At 29.4% G+C, this 18,926-nt stretch overlaps 2 protein-coding genes across 6 annotated transcripts; both read left to right on the top strand.

Annotated features, from left to right (window-relative positions):
• Window positions 1-210: 210 nt before the first annotated feature.
• On the top strand, window positions 211-8,892 carry LOC122514705. 3 transcript variants are annotated; one of them, XM_043631682.1, is made up of 17 exons: window positions 211-869; window positions 1,567-2,094; window positions 2,218-2,363; window positions 2,568-2,796; window positions 3,010-3,211; window positions 3,296-3,517; window positions 3,601-3,750; window positions 3,930-4,278; window positions 4,366-4,496; window positions 4,589-4,834; window positions 4,929-5,184; window positions 5,423-5,647; window positions 5,849-6,029; window positions 6,142-6,170; window positions 6,222-6,312; window positions 6,390-6,516; window positions 6,597-8,892. In XM_043631682.1, exons 3-17 carry the CDS (start codon window positions 2,303-2,305, stop codon window positions 7,995-7,997), a joined length of 3,900 nt encoding a protein of 1,299 aa, XP_043487617.1. In that variant the 5' UTR covers window positions 211-869; window positions 1,567-2,094; window positions 2,218-2,302; the 3' UTR covers window positions 7,998-8,892. The 3 variants fall into 3 exon arrangements, with proteins under 3 accessions (XP_043487617.1, XP_043487618.1, XP_043487616.1); XM_043631683.1 differs by having other exon boundaries at window positions 6,142-6,312; window positions 6,597-6,795; window positions 6,874-8,892; XM_043631681.1 differs by having other exon boundaries at window positions 6,142-6,312.
• Window positions 8,893-11,653: 2,761 nt separating this feature from the next.
• Window positions 11,654-17,305, top strand: LOC122514704 (DNA repair protein RAD50). Of its 3 annotated transcripts, none has more exons than XM_043631678.1 (17): window positions 11,654-11,968; window positions 12,067-12,216; window positions 12,305-12,746; window positions 12,873-13,024; window positions 13,133-13,334; window positions 13,407-13,624; window positions 13,724-14,089; window positions 14,188-14,308; window positions 14,402-14,780; window positions 14,882-15,087; window positions 15,167-15,504; window positions 15,598-16,017; window positions 16,091-16,216; window positions 16,306-16,584; window positions 16,658-16,791; window positions 16,869-17,000; window positions 17,071-17,305. In XM_043631678.1, exons 1-17 carry the CDS (start codon window positions 11,741-11,743, stop codon window positions 17,273-17,275), a joined length of 4,098 nt encoding a protein of 1,365 aa, XP_043487613.1. In that variant the 5' UTR covers window positions 11,654-11,740; the 3' UTR covers window positions 17,276-17,305. The 3 variants fall into 3 exon arrangements, with proteins under 3 accessions (XP_043487613.1, XP_043487615.1, XP_043487614.1); XM_043631680.1 differs by having other exon boundaries at window positions 11,841-11,912; XM_043631679.1 differs by having other exon boundaries at window positions 11,916-11,972.
• Window positions 17,306-18,926: the final 1,621 nt, after the last annotated feature.

Here is an 18,926-nt window from a genome sequence, read left to right as displayed (position 1 = left end):
TTGCCGAGAGAGAAAGAGGGAGAAAAAGAGAGAGTGTGGCTCGTGCAAATCGTAGTCGTTCATGCGTTCATTCATTGAAGGCAGCCTTCTGTCATAATGCTCACCCCCGACAAACGATGGTGGTGGTGGTGGTGGCAGCGGCAGTGGTGGCGGCACCCCTGCGTCTAAGGGGTGGGAATTACTGGCAAAAAGAGGGGGTGCCTTCGTCCACCACCCCAACTTTAGTTGCGAACGTGCGCGTCACCTAGACGGAGTTGTTCTTCTTTTTCACGTTGAAACCCCCGTAACCAAAGTCTATCATCATCATCATCCATGTCGTTGAAGTTTTTACCGTCAATCAGATTATTTATTAAACACTTATGGCTTTAGCCACTTTCATTAATTCGTACGAGTATCGTAAACATAGAAATATCAGTTTTATATATTTTTTTAATGATAAAATGGGATATTATTTTAATAAAAGAAGCGTGTACTCCTCCCGTGACGTTTGTAATTTTATCCGGTACGCCTTTCGATATCGATTCCAGTAAACTCTACGGCTTACCATTGCCCTTCTCTCTTCTCTTCTCCCTGTCAAGAACTTCACTAGATTACACCATCGTTCTTTTTCGTCCTTTTATACACCATACGATTTATTACCTTCTAAAAAGAACTATATTTATATTATATGTATATATGTAAACGTGAACGCGTTTGAATATCGTTTACTTTTATAACTACTTTGTGCAAATTATTATTACTTTTTTTTGTTTTTTTTTTATTTTTTATGGGGATTTCAACGTAAATTCTCTATCACAATGGGAAAGCTTCGTATTGAGAAGGTTGATTTATACCAGTGTGTATCGTATGACAGGGGGAATACAATAAGCGTAAGTAAAGATTTGTCTCTCTTTTTGTTGTTGTTGTTTCCTTCAACGAATCCTATTTCACACACACACACACACACACAAATCGTTTAAGAGAATATTATTTAAAAATATTTTTAAATAATACACACACACACATGTTTTTTAATTGAATTGTTATATTAATATAATATATCGTTGAAATAATATAAAGTAATCAATGAATATATTTCTTTTTGCAATATAATATCTCATTGCAATTCCGTAATTTGTATAAATTATTAAATAATTTTAATATAAACAAAAACAAAAAAAAAGAGATTTAACGTAAGATTCGATGCAAGTATTATGCAACGTACTTTTAATTCACTTTTTTTCTTATAATATTTAAATATTATTATCTCTGACATACGCAGCTTCATCGTTTAATTGCAAGTTGTGTTGCAGTTGGTCTTTTTAACGATATCGGAAATTGATAATCTTAACGTTACGATATAATTATAAGTAGAGTAAAAAAAATGATATACAAAGTGTTAACTATCATTATAGATGAAATATTCTATCATTTTTCTTTTTTTTTTCCGAAAGATATTACAGATTCTAGGACGAGTAAATAATTAATTACGAAATTGTATATTAATTGAGAATACAATTTGATTGAATAATTCAACATTTACATTTATATAATGCATTATTTTTTTAAATTACATATTCCTAACAGGAAAAAATCAGTAGTCTGCGAATCCGTCGTACTTAACGAATGAACGAATGAAGAGAAAATCAAATTACATTTCTTATCGGAGATAAAGAAAAAGAAAAAGAAAAAGATAGAAAAAAAAACAAATAAAATAAAATAAAATAAGAAGATTATTCTATCGATTCTGCCCGAAGATCGAATGCCCAGAATGACCACAGAAATTTTTCAACATGGCGGTAATGAATCTGTCTACTCTTGTCAGGAAACAACGCAGGGTGTGAAACGTAGCAGGGAACACCGTACCGTTGTTAATTGGACGAGAAATACGTTGAAAATATAAATTGAAAAAGAAAAGAAAAGAAAAAGAAAAAACAAACCAACCTGATAAAGATTTGAATTTATTTCGTGTCTCGGCACACACAAAAAAAAAATAAAACAGATAAAAGTATCATCACCCCATCACGAAAATATTTTCATGATAATCGTCATAATGAAGATAATCAAGAAAATGTAATGATAATTTTCTTCTATAGGAGACCACCAAATTAATCGGTACACAATTTATAAAACGTTATAACAACAATGAAATAATTTATAATAATAATAAATTAAACGTACGAATATTCGAGATTGTACGATAAACGTAATTTAAATCTACACCGAATGATTTTATAGGTATCATCGTCTGGAATAAAAGAAAATAAAAAAAAACAAAACCAAAACAAAAACAAAAATAAAAATACAAGTCGAGGAAGTGGAGATGACTTGGTCATTCGAATGGTCAACGCTAGGAGTATTGATTCTTCTTCTCCTTAACTGTGGTAATTACTTTGCGTGCTTATTCGCGCGGGTCATTAAACCAAGCATGCACACTACTACTATCTATACTCTCTAATTGTTAAAAGAAATAAATAAATAAATAAAGAAAAAAAAAACAAAATAAAGGAAGAAAAAGATAAAGAAATATTTACGAAAGATTTTGATCGATCGATTGATCAATCGATCGATCTGTTTGATCGTTGTAGGTACATCAAGATCGATAACGAGTATCAACGAACCACCAATTTTATTAAAAGTCATAGTTCCAGCATCTCACGTTGCACTGTCCGGTGATCTAACAATTTTTATATTAGAATCTTCTCAAGAAAGATTTTCAACGATACCGAACGAAATACAAACGGAAGATAAAGAAATTGTCGATGAAAATACTACGGAAAGTTTTCATTCGATTACGGATAATCCACTCATTTTAAGGTAAAATTATTTCTTTTCTTTTCTTTTTTCTTTTTTTTTTTTATAGAAAGAAACATCGATAAGAAAACTAACATTGAGATTATTTTGTCGTTTTAAAAGTCTAACAAAAAGATTCGTCCTCGAATCTATCGAACGAACTGTGTTACGACTTATATATATATATATAATTGTTCGTATTAATTAAATATTAATCTATTTCTATAAATTCGATAGAGTATTATTTCTGAATGGCTTAACATCGGAATTAATCGGCGAATTTCCGTTGGATACTTTACCGGAAAAAGGTGAAAATGTAACCCTGACGATACCGTGCGGATATTTTTCAAGAGGTGGAACATATACTTTGCAATTGCAATCAAAATTTTCCAAAGTACCGTCAAAGATAACTGATATCGCTGATTTGTCGACTATTCAGGTATCGATTCTTTAATATTTGAATTTAATTTCAAGACAAGTATCATTACAGATAATATTATTAATGTTGATACATTTATTTCAGATGAGCAATGCCTTAGACGTAAAGTGGCCAACACCGTCATTATTTTTGGAACGTCAAAAATTTACGACTTATCCAAACGTATCAATATCGGCTACGTTAAGGTACAAAGAAATCTTTTGCGAACCTTCGGAAAAGGTTCCAGCTGCGGCGTACACGTTACAATTAATTTACTGCGGTTCCAGTACGGTAGCATGCGATCCACAAAACAAAAGTCGCGTTCAAGTAAATGAAAATAAATCTAGATACAATTAATTATAATTCAAAGAAACGTTTGATGTGTAATATTTCATTAATCTTGATCGTAGGTACTTTATCATGAAGAAATAAAAGGATTCCCAACGGAGAAGCATATTATTCTACATTGCGAATATTTTGGGCTTGCCGGTGATTATGCTATTAGATTGAAAGCATCACCAGTTAATCCTAATGCACCTACGATTAGTGCATATATCAAAGTAAGTTGACATTTGTTTAATAAATGTATCATCTAGTACGAATAATTCTAATCTAACGGATAATTCGTATAGAAATAATTCAAATAAACAAAAAAACGAGTATTAAATGTACTGATTTTTCTTTTATCGATTACTATTTTTTATATCGTATAAAAATGTTAATGAATTTGTTAACGTAGGTCGATTGGTCGGAAGAATTTGTCTTTAGTGTTCATGCACGATCGATTTATCCATGCGAAGGATCAAGAGGAGTACCAGTTATATTCGAATATCCATCCTGTCGACTTCAAGGTGATCGTGTGCGAGTTTATGGTCGTCTTAGGGCAAATGTTCAATCGCTTGCACCACCTTCCACCCTTCATTACATAGCGGAACTCAAAGCTGTCCCGGGGAAACACACGTTGACTTTCGAATGCGACATATTTAAGGAAAAATTTATTGAGTACTGTTTCGTTTATGTCAGTCAAGCCATAACAGGTGCTATGGCTGAAGTGAAACTTTCTTGTATTCCAACGTTCCCATTCAAAGGTAAGAAATATTTATGGGGAAACCAAAAAAAAAATCGATTACGAATGGTAAAACAGTTGTTCATTTCTTTGCGTTTCGAACGTTTAGAAAACGATGCCGGTGGTTGGGGTTCGTGGAGTCCATGGACACCATGCAGCAGTTCGTGCATCGGTGGAATTAGAAATCGTTACAGATTTTGCGACAATCCACCGCCTAGATACGATACTAAATTTTGTCAGGTACGTGGGATTAATATTTTGTCCACATTATTAGTCAAATAAATTAGACAAAGTATCATCAGTATTCGTAATAATTGTTTACTTGATTTTAGGGTAAAGCCGTTGAAACGGAATCATGTGGTGGATCGTTATGGCTTGGTTTACGGGATACATGGAATATGGCTGATTGGGATTGTCATCATGGTACCGAATTGGCTGCTATACGACCGGAAGTTACCGCACAGATCGGAGTTAAATGTCGTTGCGGATGTTTGATCACGCTAGGCGAGGAAACATCGAGAAAAATTTTAGCAGCCAATACTCAGGCCTGTCCTGGCCGATCATTTTGGTTGGTTGAGGTAAGTACATTCTCGAAGAAAAAAGCAAAATATTATCAACGTTAACATTCATTGAAATTTTATCCAATTCATATATCAACAACAACAACAACAGGCAAGGCAAAACTTCGTAGTCAGATTGCACGTTGATCAAGCACAATTTCCATGCCCAGGACAATATTTTCGCGTACGCGATGGCGATTCATTAAGTGCGAATCTTTTAACAGATATTGCCTTTGATAAATCTCTTCCGTCAACGAGAACAATTATTTCTACCGGTGAACACTTGTTGTTAGAATTCTTCAGCGACGAAATAACAGCGGCTGGAGAATCTTGCGTCGGTGGTTTCCTAGCACATGCTGTCATTATTTGTACGTATATTACAAATGTATTATTAATAATAGATTTATCAGACCAATCATAATGATTGGTTGTTTTATATATATATTCATAAGAAATATATTTTTTGCTATTACCTATTTTTGGTGGTTTTTGGTAGAAATATGTATATCAAACTAGCTGGTAAATCTAGTGTTAATATGCAAACATTTGCAATATTGTTTTATTGTAATTTATTGTTTGTTTGTTTGTTTGTTTGTTTGTTTGTAGATAAGCCACGAGAAGGGAACGAAACGTTAATGTCGGTGCCTTTTAAACATAATTCCACGTCCGTTGTCGGTGAATGGATATTTTGGATGACACCCGCCCATTTAGTTGCGGCGTCACTATTAATGTTAATATTTTTCATATCTATTTCTCTAGCATTGCAATTTGCCTTTAAATATAGGAAATATCATATCGCCGAAGATTTGGATAATTTGAGCGAATATTCCGGTGAGTTTTAAACAAAGTGATGATAAATATACAGGGTATCCCATCAACAATCAAAAACAAATCAACTTTTGTTTAAAGTAATTGTTTGTCAGGTTATTTCAAGTGACTAGAGTTACGTGGGACACCCTGTATATCGTTTCGAACATTCGTTTTACTTTAACATCAATTTTTATTTTTATTTTATGTTTTTTTTTCGTTTAGTATGTAGCGATTCTGGACCAAATACAGTCAGACGCGAGAAGACTTTATCTTCCGCAACTTTAATCTCCGAAGTAGTTTCTTTGGTCAGATTATCGAGAAGAGGTACACCCAATCATATGAAACTTGAAAGCACATCGTGCGGAGCTGAAGAGGATTATGATAGTTCTGAGACACAAGCAGAGTACGTAATATCTTATCGATTATAAATTAATTCATAAATTTTTACAATTAAATAGTAATGTAAATATAACAAAAACAAATATTATATATATATATATATATTTAAATGATAGATACGAGGACGAAACTACTGAAAAATCAGGTACATTGAAGTTAAATGATTCTGAAGCTAGTGGCTCACAAAATACTATAGTTTCTAGCAAGGACATTACCGAGAGCGTATCTTTCATGTCGAATATCGTTTTTGTTGGTCAGCCTGAAGTAAAATATGCGAGACCTGTGAAGTAGGTATTCCACGTATACAAAGAAAATTGATTATTGTAATAGAAAAAATGATGAAATAAAATCAATGTGTTATTAGATTACGAACTTTAGGATTGCAAAGTCCTACCTTAGATCAAGATTCAACGATAGACGATAGTAAAATTCAAATAGGATCGGAAGATAAACTTCGTCAATACGATCCGAACAATGTTTTGCGAGGCAAGGTAAGATTATAAGAAATTCGTTTAAATAACAATTCAAATTGTCAGACTACTGTTGTTAGTATTTTTCATTGTTCCAATAGGAATTTTCTCCCGTACGAATGTATTCAAACGTCCCAACTTTGCGTACCGGGAAGGAAACGAAAGATCGTAGAAATCGGGAACGTTTGCTTCACGGGCCAGGATCGGAATACAGTATAATTAATCCCGAAATGGATTTGGAGTTGGACTACTATGACTACAATGTTGCGAATGCAGGTGCAGCTCCTGGTTCCTATCTGGGTATGGACCCAGCTTTCTTAGTCTGGATACCACCGTTGTTGTCTTCGGATTCTGATATCATTCCCATGGAAAATGTAGACAGTCGTCTGATGATGGAAGGACAACTGGGAAGGGAAGGACTGCTGCTAGATACTGAAGGATCTACTTTAACTCCCAGCGAGTATAGAAGAATGAAAATGTTCAGACCTGGGGAATCCAAATCCAATTTAGGTATTTGTCCTAATACCGAGCAACATCAACAACAAGAGGATACTTTAAAGAAATGCGAATCCAAAGGAAACTTTCTCTCAGATGAGGACTCCTATGATGGTAAGGAAATGTTGATCGAACGGCTACTTCCTATTCATCGAATACTCGAAGATTCTAGAATCAGAGTGAGCGAGGAATCCTTGTCCAGTCAGGCATTTAGAGATAGAACGATACTTCAAAATATTATTCCCAATCGACTTTACGATAATTCAACAACGCCTATTTCCAAATCCGAATGTAATGTATCGCCAGATAAGATTGTCGATCAATCGTTGATCGAACAGAAACAACAGCTAACGAATCTTCCGAATTCGTCAAAAGGTAATAATCGAAGTGGTATTACCAATATTAATAGTGTCGATAATAATATCGTCCAGGTAGAGGATAAAGATAAGAATGTAAAATCACCTTTGAGCGTTAAACGTAATCGTTCGGATTCTAGTTATTCCAAATTGTTGTCATACGTTGGATATAAACCAAAAACTAGTACGATTCAAACTGACGAGAAGAAAAACGATGAATTAATCGTTTCTAATGAAAAGATAAACGAACAGAATACGAATGATAATGCGAAGGATAATGAAAAGTCCAAATCGTTGCTATCTAATCTAGATCTAACGAACGTTATGCAATACAAGTACAAAGATTTCACGAATTACACTCAACCCTGTGAAAATAATAAAAATCTAGATATCGTTAATATTCCTATGATGGAATTGTCGCGAGGTTGTTTGAAATCTCCTGTTAAAGTTCACAGGCATCAGCAGCTTGATAAGAAAAGGATCATTGTACCCCAAGAAGAAATTCTAAGTCCCGATTATGGCGTTGAAACCGATATGAAGGACGACGAATCTTCGCACGAATCTTTTTACGATTTAATTCGAGAATCTGAGAATGAGATTAAATACGCGGACGAGGACGACGAATATATCGATAATAAAACCGGTACATAAAAAAAACAAAAGAAAAAAAATGACAAAAATCAAAAAAGAAAATCAAAGAAATGAAGGGGGATGATGTTCGCCGTACTCGCCAGCTTTTTGTTTAAAAAAAAAAAAAAAAAGAAAAAAAGAAAGAAAGGAGCTCCGTCCCAAGTAATTTCAATCTTCGTGATCTTATTAATTTCATATGCCAAATAATTCATTTTTAATTGTAAATATTAATTATATACAGTGTCTCCTCCTACCTATCGTTACAATAGTAAGAAAGGAAAAAAAACATTAATCAATGTGTCTAATAGCACACACTGCAATGATTCATAGAAATATTGTTATAGTTCTTGCAGCTATCCCTTTGAAAAATGAATTATATATTCCAATGAAAAGAAATGAATTACTATGTAAGTATCCTATTATATATAGATCACCGTACTTCCTCTACATTGCTGAACTTTGGATACGTTAAACGACAAGATTAAAGAGAAGAATCAAAGAGAAAGAACAAAAAAAGAAATGAAAAAGAAAAAAAAAGCAGAAATTATTGACCGTGCCTTAGGAGATTAAAGTATTGTTGCTAATTGTACTATTTCATCCATTTGTAGTACGTTCATTGAAAATCATAGAATTCATTATTAAAAGTAAACACATTTTATTATCGATGCTTTATTCTATAGAATCTAGAGATTTTTTCAAAATTTCAATTTCTTCATGAAATAATACGTAGGACGAAATAGTAGCAAATCACGTAAACATATCACGAGGCGTTAAAAGCCTTATTAGATTAAAATATTAGAAAATCATCGATACCTCAAAAAACATTCGAACATTTACATTTTCGCTTACACGTTCAATGTAATATACTTGTAGTTGTATTACTTGTGAGACGATTTGAAAAAAAAAGAAATAACAAGAAGGAAATAAAGAAAAAGAAGAAGAAGAAGAAGAAAATAAGAGAATATAAACTTATATAATATATAATTTTGGAAATATATCTATGAAGTAGCATATAGGGCGCGGGGCGCCCATTAAATTTCAATGGCTTCATATGGAATTTATACATTATCCCCTTTAATCGATCTTATGTTAGTTAGAACGTATCGAAAGTATCTGTAAATCGATAGAGGAAGAATCTTTCATTATTTTCAGTATCAAACGAAGCCAACATAAGGCTTCTCCTCTTCGAATTAGAAAATTAAAAAAAAAAAAAGAAAACAATGAATGGCTTCTGCTTCTTTGTCATTTCAGAAAAAAATAGCAGACACTTTGTTATTCGATAGATTCTTAAACTTGATTTTACAGCGGACATATCATCAAGCTGTTAAATCAAAATAAATCCAATGCTAAAGATATCATTTGAATGATTATAAATAATTGACAACGGAGGAGGAGCCTTATTACCGATTATCTTTGAAATAATATAAAAAATACATCATGAAAATATATATATAATTATTGATTTGAAATCAAATCGAGAGGAATTGAATTGAAGTTAACTAAATATACGTTATGGTCAAAGTTCCTGACGTGTTTTTTGGAAACCTAATTTTCAACGCGAGTATTGGCAATTTAAATCAATTTCTATCGGATATCAAAACAAAAAATAAGTACACTTTGTACTTTAACGTGTAAACAAGAAAAAAAAGAAAAGAAAGAGAGAAAAAGTTATAAAACTTACAATTAGTATCGTTGATCAAGCTCTCGTTTAGATAAAAATAACAAAACAACAAAAATAAAACGAATGAGTTAGATGCAAAAACGCATGCATCTGCCTTAGAAGAATAAAAAGAATAGAAAAAAAAAGGATTAATCGATTACTTTAACACATTGATCTCTTTACTACGTAGACTCAGGCCAATTTAAAAAAAACAAAAGGGATGAAGAAAGAGTTACCAATGCAGAGGAACTCGTGTGAATTATATAGATTTTTGCCTTAAGACTGCCATAACGTGTTAGGAGAGAAGAGCAATATTATTAAAAAGAAAAAAAAAAGAAACAAAGAAAGAAAGAAAGAAAAAAAAATTTAAAAATAGAAAAAACCGAAAATTAAAAATAAAGAACACCCGAATAAATGACAGAAAAAAAAGAAAAAAGAACAAAAAAACAAACTTTATTGAAACTGTATATAATAGATTCTAACGATAAGGAATACGCCTGCGATCAGATGTATATGTATTTTAGATATGTAAGGTTAACGCAGATTATATGTATTTGATCTTTTAATGAAAAAAGGGTACAAATTACAGATCTATATGTTTTTAGTGCATTTGTATATATACATACATACATCAATCAATCACATTTACACATACACGCACACCAAAAGAAAGAGAGAGAGAGACTCATCTTTGGGACACGTATTTACACGATCTAGGTGTATATTTATTTATTCGGAATATTTTTGATTAATCATTTTGCATTAATATATCGCGAACAAATGTTATTTAATGTTTATACGCATTCCTATTATATGTTACCACCTATGACATTAACTTCATTAATTCAGTCGAATTAATTATCACACATTCGTATAATATTTTTCTCCATTGATTCTTCTTGTGCAATAAATATTTCAAGGCCAACCTTTCGCGAGAAAAAGAAAAAGAAAAAGAAAAAGAAAAAAAAAGGAAGAAAAAAATAATTAATACGATAATTAATACCGTTTTTTTTTGTTGTATTATAATCAATGTTGTACTACCGATGTAAGAAATCTATTCGAATTTACATGACTATTTTATTTAATTTTGCCTATTTTTAATAATCGACACGAAAATAAGCAAATTTTTATTGTCGAACGATCGGAATACATATTCTCTCTATGACCTATCTATAAAAATAATACGTAAGATATCCCTTTTATACTAATAATTCGCGAAAATCATATGATTTTTGCTTTTTTATCTCTTTTTATAACCTTAAGAAGCTTTTATCGTTTATCCTGCTTTATAATAAATTTATTAAAACTTTTGTTAAAAGCGATCGTTTTATTTAAACTAAATTTATTCATAATATCAATCTCAATAACATTCCTAATATTCTATATTCAGTTAATTAATAATTAATAGATTTGTTTTTTGTTGGCATATCTATCTATTTATTAATTAGCATTAATAGTTTTATTTTTATTAATTGCACAATTGTTTTATATTCATTTTAAATAATGATATATATTCATCTAGGGGAACTTTTAAAAATTCGACCAATCGGATTGCAAGTTATTAGATTAGACGCATGCGCACGTAATTTCTGTCACGACCAATGAGATTCGTTTATTTTTAACAATTTGATACATACATGCATATTACTTCTAGAAAATTAATAAAATATCTCCATATGATTACATGAAATTTTCAAATCAAAATAATAAAAGTAATCTAATTCGTTCAAATTTAATCAATGATAGTCTAAAATAATTTAAATTCCTCCAATCAGAAGTAGGGAATTTTGGTCTATTTGTTTGAATGAATTACTTTTTCAAATGTACGAGTACTAACTAAAAGAGAAATGATAAACCTGGACTAGAATTGGAATAACCATTTAAATTTATTGAAAGAATCGTATAAATAATCGTTTAAATTTATTGAAAATTAAAAAATCTATATATAAAAATATTATATTAAAATCGAAGTTGGTATATTATCTATATCAGAAAAGTATTATCATAATCTAATATATATTAATGTAGATTTCAATGAATGGAACATTAATTTTGAAAGATTTGATAATAAATATATTGTTTATTTGAATTGAGAAAATCTAAAATGTCTCGAATACGTCAACTATCTATTTGTGGTGTTCGAAATTTTGACGATCAAGATCAAGCAAGAATACGTTTTGGTCGTCCTTTGACACTTATTCTTGGACCAAATGGTACTGGAAAAACAACTTTGATAGAAGCATTAAAATTTGCCACAACTGGCGATTTTCCACCAGGTTCTGATAGAGGAAAATCATTTATTCATGATAAAAGTTCATTAGAATTTCGTTTAGTATGTAATTATTTAATAACCATTGTTATTTTTACTAGTTTTCTTTTATACCAGGAGAAATATTATAATAATGAATAATAATATTATTTATATGATAGGTGAAAGGTTGTGTTAAAGCTGAATTTGTAAGCGCTAATGGAAATACTTACACGATAAGTAGGGTGATTGAATGTATGCGTAATAGTTCAGGATCCAAATTCAAAACGGTAGACAATACGCTAAGTAGAAAAGAAAAGGGAGCAGCCAAAGTAAATAATTATTCAAATCTCTAAAACACATTTGTCGTTATATATATTCTATTATTTTATTTGTATCTTTTATATTTTTCTAATGTAGGCAGTTTCGATAACAAACCGATGTATTGATATTAATACTGAAGTAGTAACTGCAATGGGTGTTTCCAAATCGATCTTGAATTATGTGATATTTTGTCATCAAGAAGAATTTAGTTGGCCATTGGACGATGGAAAGAAATTAAAGGAAAAGTTTGATGAGATATTTGAAAGCGTCAGATTCAACAAAGCGCTTGAGAATTATTTAAAATGTATTAAAAACTTAGAACAAGATATACGCGTATTGAAAATAGAAAAAGATTCATTCAAAAATGTTGTTAATGAAGTAGAAGACAAAGAGAAAAAACGTCAAAACACTAGAGACAGATTAGAAGAGGCCACGAATGAAATAACTACAATCGATAAAGAACTTGAGACTATAATTGGAAAAATTCAGGAATTTGAAAAAATGGATTCAAAATATAAAACATTAATAGATGAAAGAGGTATGATATATCTTGAAAATATGTAACTTAGCCCTTTGCACTTTGTTGATACAATTGCAAGGACAACAACTGCCTCCTTAAGTATTGTAAATTTTTTAATAATAATAAAAATTAATTTCAATATAGATAAAAAGAAATTCGAATATGATATAAACAAGAAACAAATAGAATCATTGCAAGAAAATATACAGCTATTTAAAGGAACCATGAGAGAATTATCTAGTCAATTAGAACTATATGATAGCATTTTATCAGAGAAAGCTGCTGAAATAACAGAAGTATATACATAAACATTTTATTATCATTTCATATAAAAACTCTAATCAATTTAATTTCATCTGTTGTTGATCACATTAATGTTATTTAAATAAATATTAATTATCTAGGCAGAAGAAACATTGCAACGAATTTCATCAAATGAAACAAAGATAACAAATGCAGTGACGGAGAAAAAAATTTCTATTGGTACATTAAAACAAAAACTGCAAGATCAGGAGGAAAAAATTGCTCATCGTAATAAAATACTTAATGATATGTTATCCAAATGGGATATTAAAACAGTAATTGATACAGATTCATCTAATACTGGTATGACACTTTTATTATACGCATATAATGCAATATTTATAATAACAATAAATTATTTATTTGAAAAAATAGGAATCCTTGTTAAAAAACTTGAAGACAAGGTAGAAAATCTCAAGCAAGCAGCAGAAGTTAAAAAGCAAAAACGAAATATGGCAGAGGAAGAACTTCAGAAAGAAGTTGATGTATTACGTTCTGAACGTTCGAAGATAGAATCAGAGATAAATATTAAGAATAATGAAGTTAATGAAATAAAAAATCAAGTAGAAAGTATTCAAAATGAAATTTCTATGGTTAGTATCTGTCGATTTACTGGAAATGTAATAAGAAATATTAAGAAAAATGTGTGTGTGTGTGTGTGTGTGTGTAAATATCATCTTATTTATTTTTAGATTGGAGCTTCTGCCAATAAATTAAATTCTTTAAAAGAAAATGTTGCACTTGTGAATAAAACAATTCAAGATCTTTCCAAATCTTGTGATGTTTCTTCACTCAATAAGCAAATAAATACAGAAATTTCTTCAAGAGATGCAATGGAAGCTGAGATAAATACTTTAGACGAAGAGATAGAAGTTTTACACAAACATGCTACATTACAAGCTGAAATATCATTACACAAATCAACACTGAAAGCAAAAGAAGAAGAAATACAGAGTTTTAAAAAGAAACATGAAGATGCAATTAAAATGTTGCTTGAAACTGACAAGTTACCTCATACCAAGCTAAAAGATAAATTGGTTCCTGCACAAGAAAAATTAGTATGATTTGAATCTATTCTATTTATTATATCTATCGTTAATATCTCTCATTATTGAATGGTGATATGATAAAGTATTAATAATATTAATTTTTTTAGATGGATCGTATAAAAACAATAACTTGTGATATACAAACAGAACAACAGAAATTAATAAGTTTAAAAACAACATTGAAATGTAATAAAGAAGAACTTGAAAAGAAAATTTCAGAATTAGATTGTTAGTATTGTTATAAACAATAGACAAATCTATACGTGCATATAATTATACATTCAATTGTTTATTACTCACAGTTGCAATTCTTTTTTTTAGCTAATAAACAGAAAGTATCTTCTATTTGTTATTATAAAGATTTTGATGAAACATTATTGTTACAATCGAAAAGAGTAAAAGATCTCCAAGATAAAAGAGGGATGCATGCGTATCAAAATACCGCTTATAAAGAATACATGAAACAATTCAAAAAACAAGATCCTTGTTGTCCTTTGTGCCATAGAAATTTTGATAAATCATATAATATTGATACTTTAATCAAAGAAATGGAAGAAGAAATCGAAAATCAGCCAGTAATTCTTAAACGTTGCGAAACTGAATTGAAAGCGCAACAAAATAAATATGATAGTATGTTACAATTGAAACCAATTATTGAGAAGATAAGTCTACTAGAAGAAGCTGAATTACCTCTGTTAGAGTAAGTTGTATCAATTTATTTAATTTATTTTTTTATTTTATTAAGTATCAAATTTTTAATTAAATGATACTTTATTAAATTATTCTAATGTAAAAAATCAGAGATAGTTTACAAAGTACAAAGGAAGAAATAAAACAATGCCAAACAAATATATTAGAAAAAGAAAAGTTGAAAGCTATTCCTGAAGATTTTTTGAATAAATCGAAAAATTTATTTGAAGATATTATGCTTTGGGATCGATTAATAGATGAGACAAATAATCTTAAGGAAAAACTACGTAATATTGAAAATCTCATGTCTAAAACAGGTATGATATCAAATTAGTTTAGAAAAACTATAATATTATTATACTTATACTTATTATACGTATATCATATCTTATTCAGAAGCTAAAAGCACTAGAACTGTCTCCGAAGCACAGGCTCGTCGAAATTCATTAAAAGTTTCTTTAAAAGATTCTCGCAATCAAATACAACATTTACAGTCAGAATTAAATACATATAAAGAAAAATATCAGCATGCTTGTGATAAGCGAAACATGTTATATGAACAACAAATGAAAATAGAATCAAATATGAAAAATTTGGAAAGTCTTGAAAGTAAAAAAGAGGATTTAAATTCACGACAAACTATGTTAAAAGAATCAGTGCAAAAATTACGAGATCATTTTTTGACTGCAGACAATAATTTAAAAACAGCTGTTTCTCAATTGAATCAATTAAAAGTATATATTTACATTTGCTTTTACATATAATATATATATATGTGTATATATATATATATATACAATTATATTTAATTTTTACTTTACATTTAGAAAGAAAATGAGGAAAAAGAAAAGATAGATAGAACAACAATCACAGAAGGAGAAAGACAATTATTTGAATTGAATAACATTCAGAATGAAGTTAATGCTTTCGATAATTGCAATATTCCTGATACTGTAGCGAAATTAGAACTTGAAATACAAGAATTTAAAGAAAAAATGAGCGAAAATACTATTAAGAAACAAAAGTTAGAAACACAGATAAAAGATTTGAAAGATGCTATTAATCATCAAGAAACGCGTAAAAGAGATTTGAGTGATAATCTTACATTGAGGAAACTTCAATTTACTGCAGAAGAATTACAGCAACAGTATCAAAGCTTGAATGAAAAGATCGAAAATATGAATCGCAAAGAAATGACGGAAAATTGGAAAAAGTTTCAAAATCGCGAACAAATTTTGTCACAAAAGGTAAAATATTACAAATAAATAATTTCATGAAAAATATCATTTTTAATTAGAGATTTACAAAATAATTTTATAGAAAAATGTAGCTATAGGAAAGCAAGAAGAATTACAAAATCTATTGTTGCAATATAATGATGAACTTAAAAATGAGCGCTATAGATTAGCTCGTAAAAATTACATGGATAAATGTATTGACTTAACGGTAATCACAATCACATATTTGTTTTAATGCATTTTCTTTCTCTATGTAAAGAATTAATATTTGTACTTATTATGAACAATATTATTTAGATACAAAATGAAGTAATTGCAGATTTAAGAAAATACTGCAAGGTATTAGATGCTGCATTGATGAAATATCACAAAGAACGTATGGAGAGTGTAAATAAAATAATTAAGACTCTTTGGAATGCTATATACATCGGTAATGATACAACTTCTATAGAAATCCGTACAAATGATACAATAGGTACAGGATCTGCTGCACGTAGATCTTACAATTATAAATTAGTTCAAACAAAGAACGGAAGGGAAATGGATATGCGAGGACGGTGTAGTGCAGGCCAAAAAGTAAATAATTTTATGTAAAATAATAAATTTATGTTTTATATTAAGAGTATTATTATATGAACAAATATTTTAGGTTTTAGCATCAATCATCATAAGACTCGCATTAGCTGAAACTTTTTGCAAAGATTGTGGAATTCTTGCACTTGATGAGCCAACTACAAATCTAGATGAAGAAAATGCAAATAGTTTAGCAAATGCTCTTAATATGTACGTAGTATTTTATTTTTTATAATAGCAAATGTAAATATGAATGCATAAAACTATAATTTTTCTTATCTTCTTAGGATTGTAAAGTCGAGATCTCGATATCAAAAGAATTTCCAACTTATTGTGATTAGTCACGATGAAAAATTTTTAGTTAAACTTGCTCAACTAAATAATAGCTGTGGCTATTATGAACTTTATCGTAAAGAGAAGTACGTTTTGATTCTTTATTAAAACGACATATTGTATATGTATAAATATAAATATTTTCTTTTTATTTAGTGGTCTATCATCAGTTCGATTTCGCGAAACGGGAACAGGTCCTGTTGCTGATACACGTTTTAAACAAGATTACCTAACATCTGAGGACGAAGAACGTGATAACACCGAACAAATAAGAGCAAAAAAAAGAACTCAGGCTAATAGCAGAAACGATGACGATAATGAAAACAGACCACAAAAGAAACGATTTATTTGCAATTTCTAAAAATGAAAAATTAAAAAAATATCTTCTTGTTACATTATTTGTAATATGTATTTAATTATTATTAGATAATAATTTTTAAGTACTCATAGTATATATTTCTTATTTTTTATTCTTAATTATAAGATAAATATATTTTGTATGAATATTTGATATTTCTTTTTCCATAAATATTTCACTTAATAAAAATATAAGCATTGTAATTTGATTTGCATATACTTGTCAGTGTCAAAGAATGCAGAACTACATAAAAGCTCACAAGTTCACTTCTCACGTCATATAATATCAAATAATATAGTATTATTTGATAGCATATGATAGTATATGATATATTATTAGATAATATAAATGATAGTATAGTTATATTGTAATAGAATTTTAAATAATTCAATTTATTAATTTTTAGTGTATAAACATGTGTGTGTGCCTTCAGAAATGCATTTATAAATATATTTTAAAAAGTAGTAATACAAGGTGTTCAAATAGAAATAAATCTCGGAGGTTTGTTGATAAATCCAACGATGATCACCTGTAACAAGAAGAAAACTATATTAATCATTCAATCAAGTGATACAATAGCCTAACATATGAATCGTCCAATTCGCAGATGCACTTTTCAATTAAATTCATTATTTATTTTTATCAAATCTCTATTTACCGTTGCAATGAAATTAAATTTAAACGCGTGATTTTACATTTACATAAAATAAATAAAAATATATAAAGAAATAAGAAAAGTAAAAATACTACGTTACTAAAAAAAATAATATCTATTAATTATTATGAAAGTCTTTTAAAATGCATTATATAGAAAAGAAAAATTGCAAATTTAATAAAATACGATCACAATAAAAAATTTTAAAGACGAAACAAGAAAAGAGAAATTACTGTAATATTTACCGAACGTTATTTAAGCTTTAAAATTGAATAATACAAAAATTGTAATATTTCTGACTCTAACTAAACACATATGCATCTTTTAGACGATAGAGACACAAATTTGGTGTCCCAAGGAGATGGAATGGTCCATCATCTCCAATTACAACTACAAATTAATGACGAGCAAGAATGTAACATAATAAAATATAAAATATGACTAGAGAGCTATTCTCGAAAAGTTCTAACTATTTGTTGAACCTTTGAAAATAACTGAATAGTCTATGTAGTTGCCCTCTTCAGCCACATTTAAGTGGGGGCCTCTTCGGCATTTAGCCTCTTCTTTCTTCTTCCCTGAAAACTGCATTGGACATTTTCAACGTGCAAGAAAGATAAGATATCTCATATCTTTTTTTGCAAATTAACTTTTATTTCGTTTATGATTCTAATATGGAATTATGAAAAAATTAATTTATATTTAATGTTAATTATATTCAAGCTCGTATAACCATGGATGAACTTAGAGTTCATTGCATAATATTACACGAGCACATTTAATCTAACGTCCAAGCAGATAATTTCCCTCGATGACCTAATAACACGTCGCACTTTTAATATCAAATAACAAAATTCAATTGAAATTAATAATGCAACAAATGTAATGCATTTTCTTGCAATATTTTCATTTCATTCATTTGTTATATTGAACTATATCAAATATTTTTCATTATAAAAGAAAATCGCTATTGTGCGAAGTGCTAATCTCATAATACTTAAA

This window comes from Polistes fuscatus, unplaced genomic scaffold, assembly GCF_010416935.1.
Source record: "Polistes fuscatus isolate 324 unplaced genomic scaffold, CU_Pfus_HIC Scaffold15, whole genome shotgun sequence".
In the NCBI taxonomy this organism is placed as follows: Eukaryota; Metazoa; Arthropoda; class Insecta; order Hymenoptera; family Vespidae; genus Polistes; species Polistes fuscatus.
The sequence above is the reverse complement of the archived record's forward strand: the minus strand, read 5'-3'. Positions and strand labels throughout refer to the sequence as shown.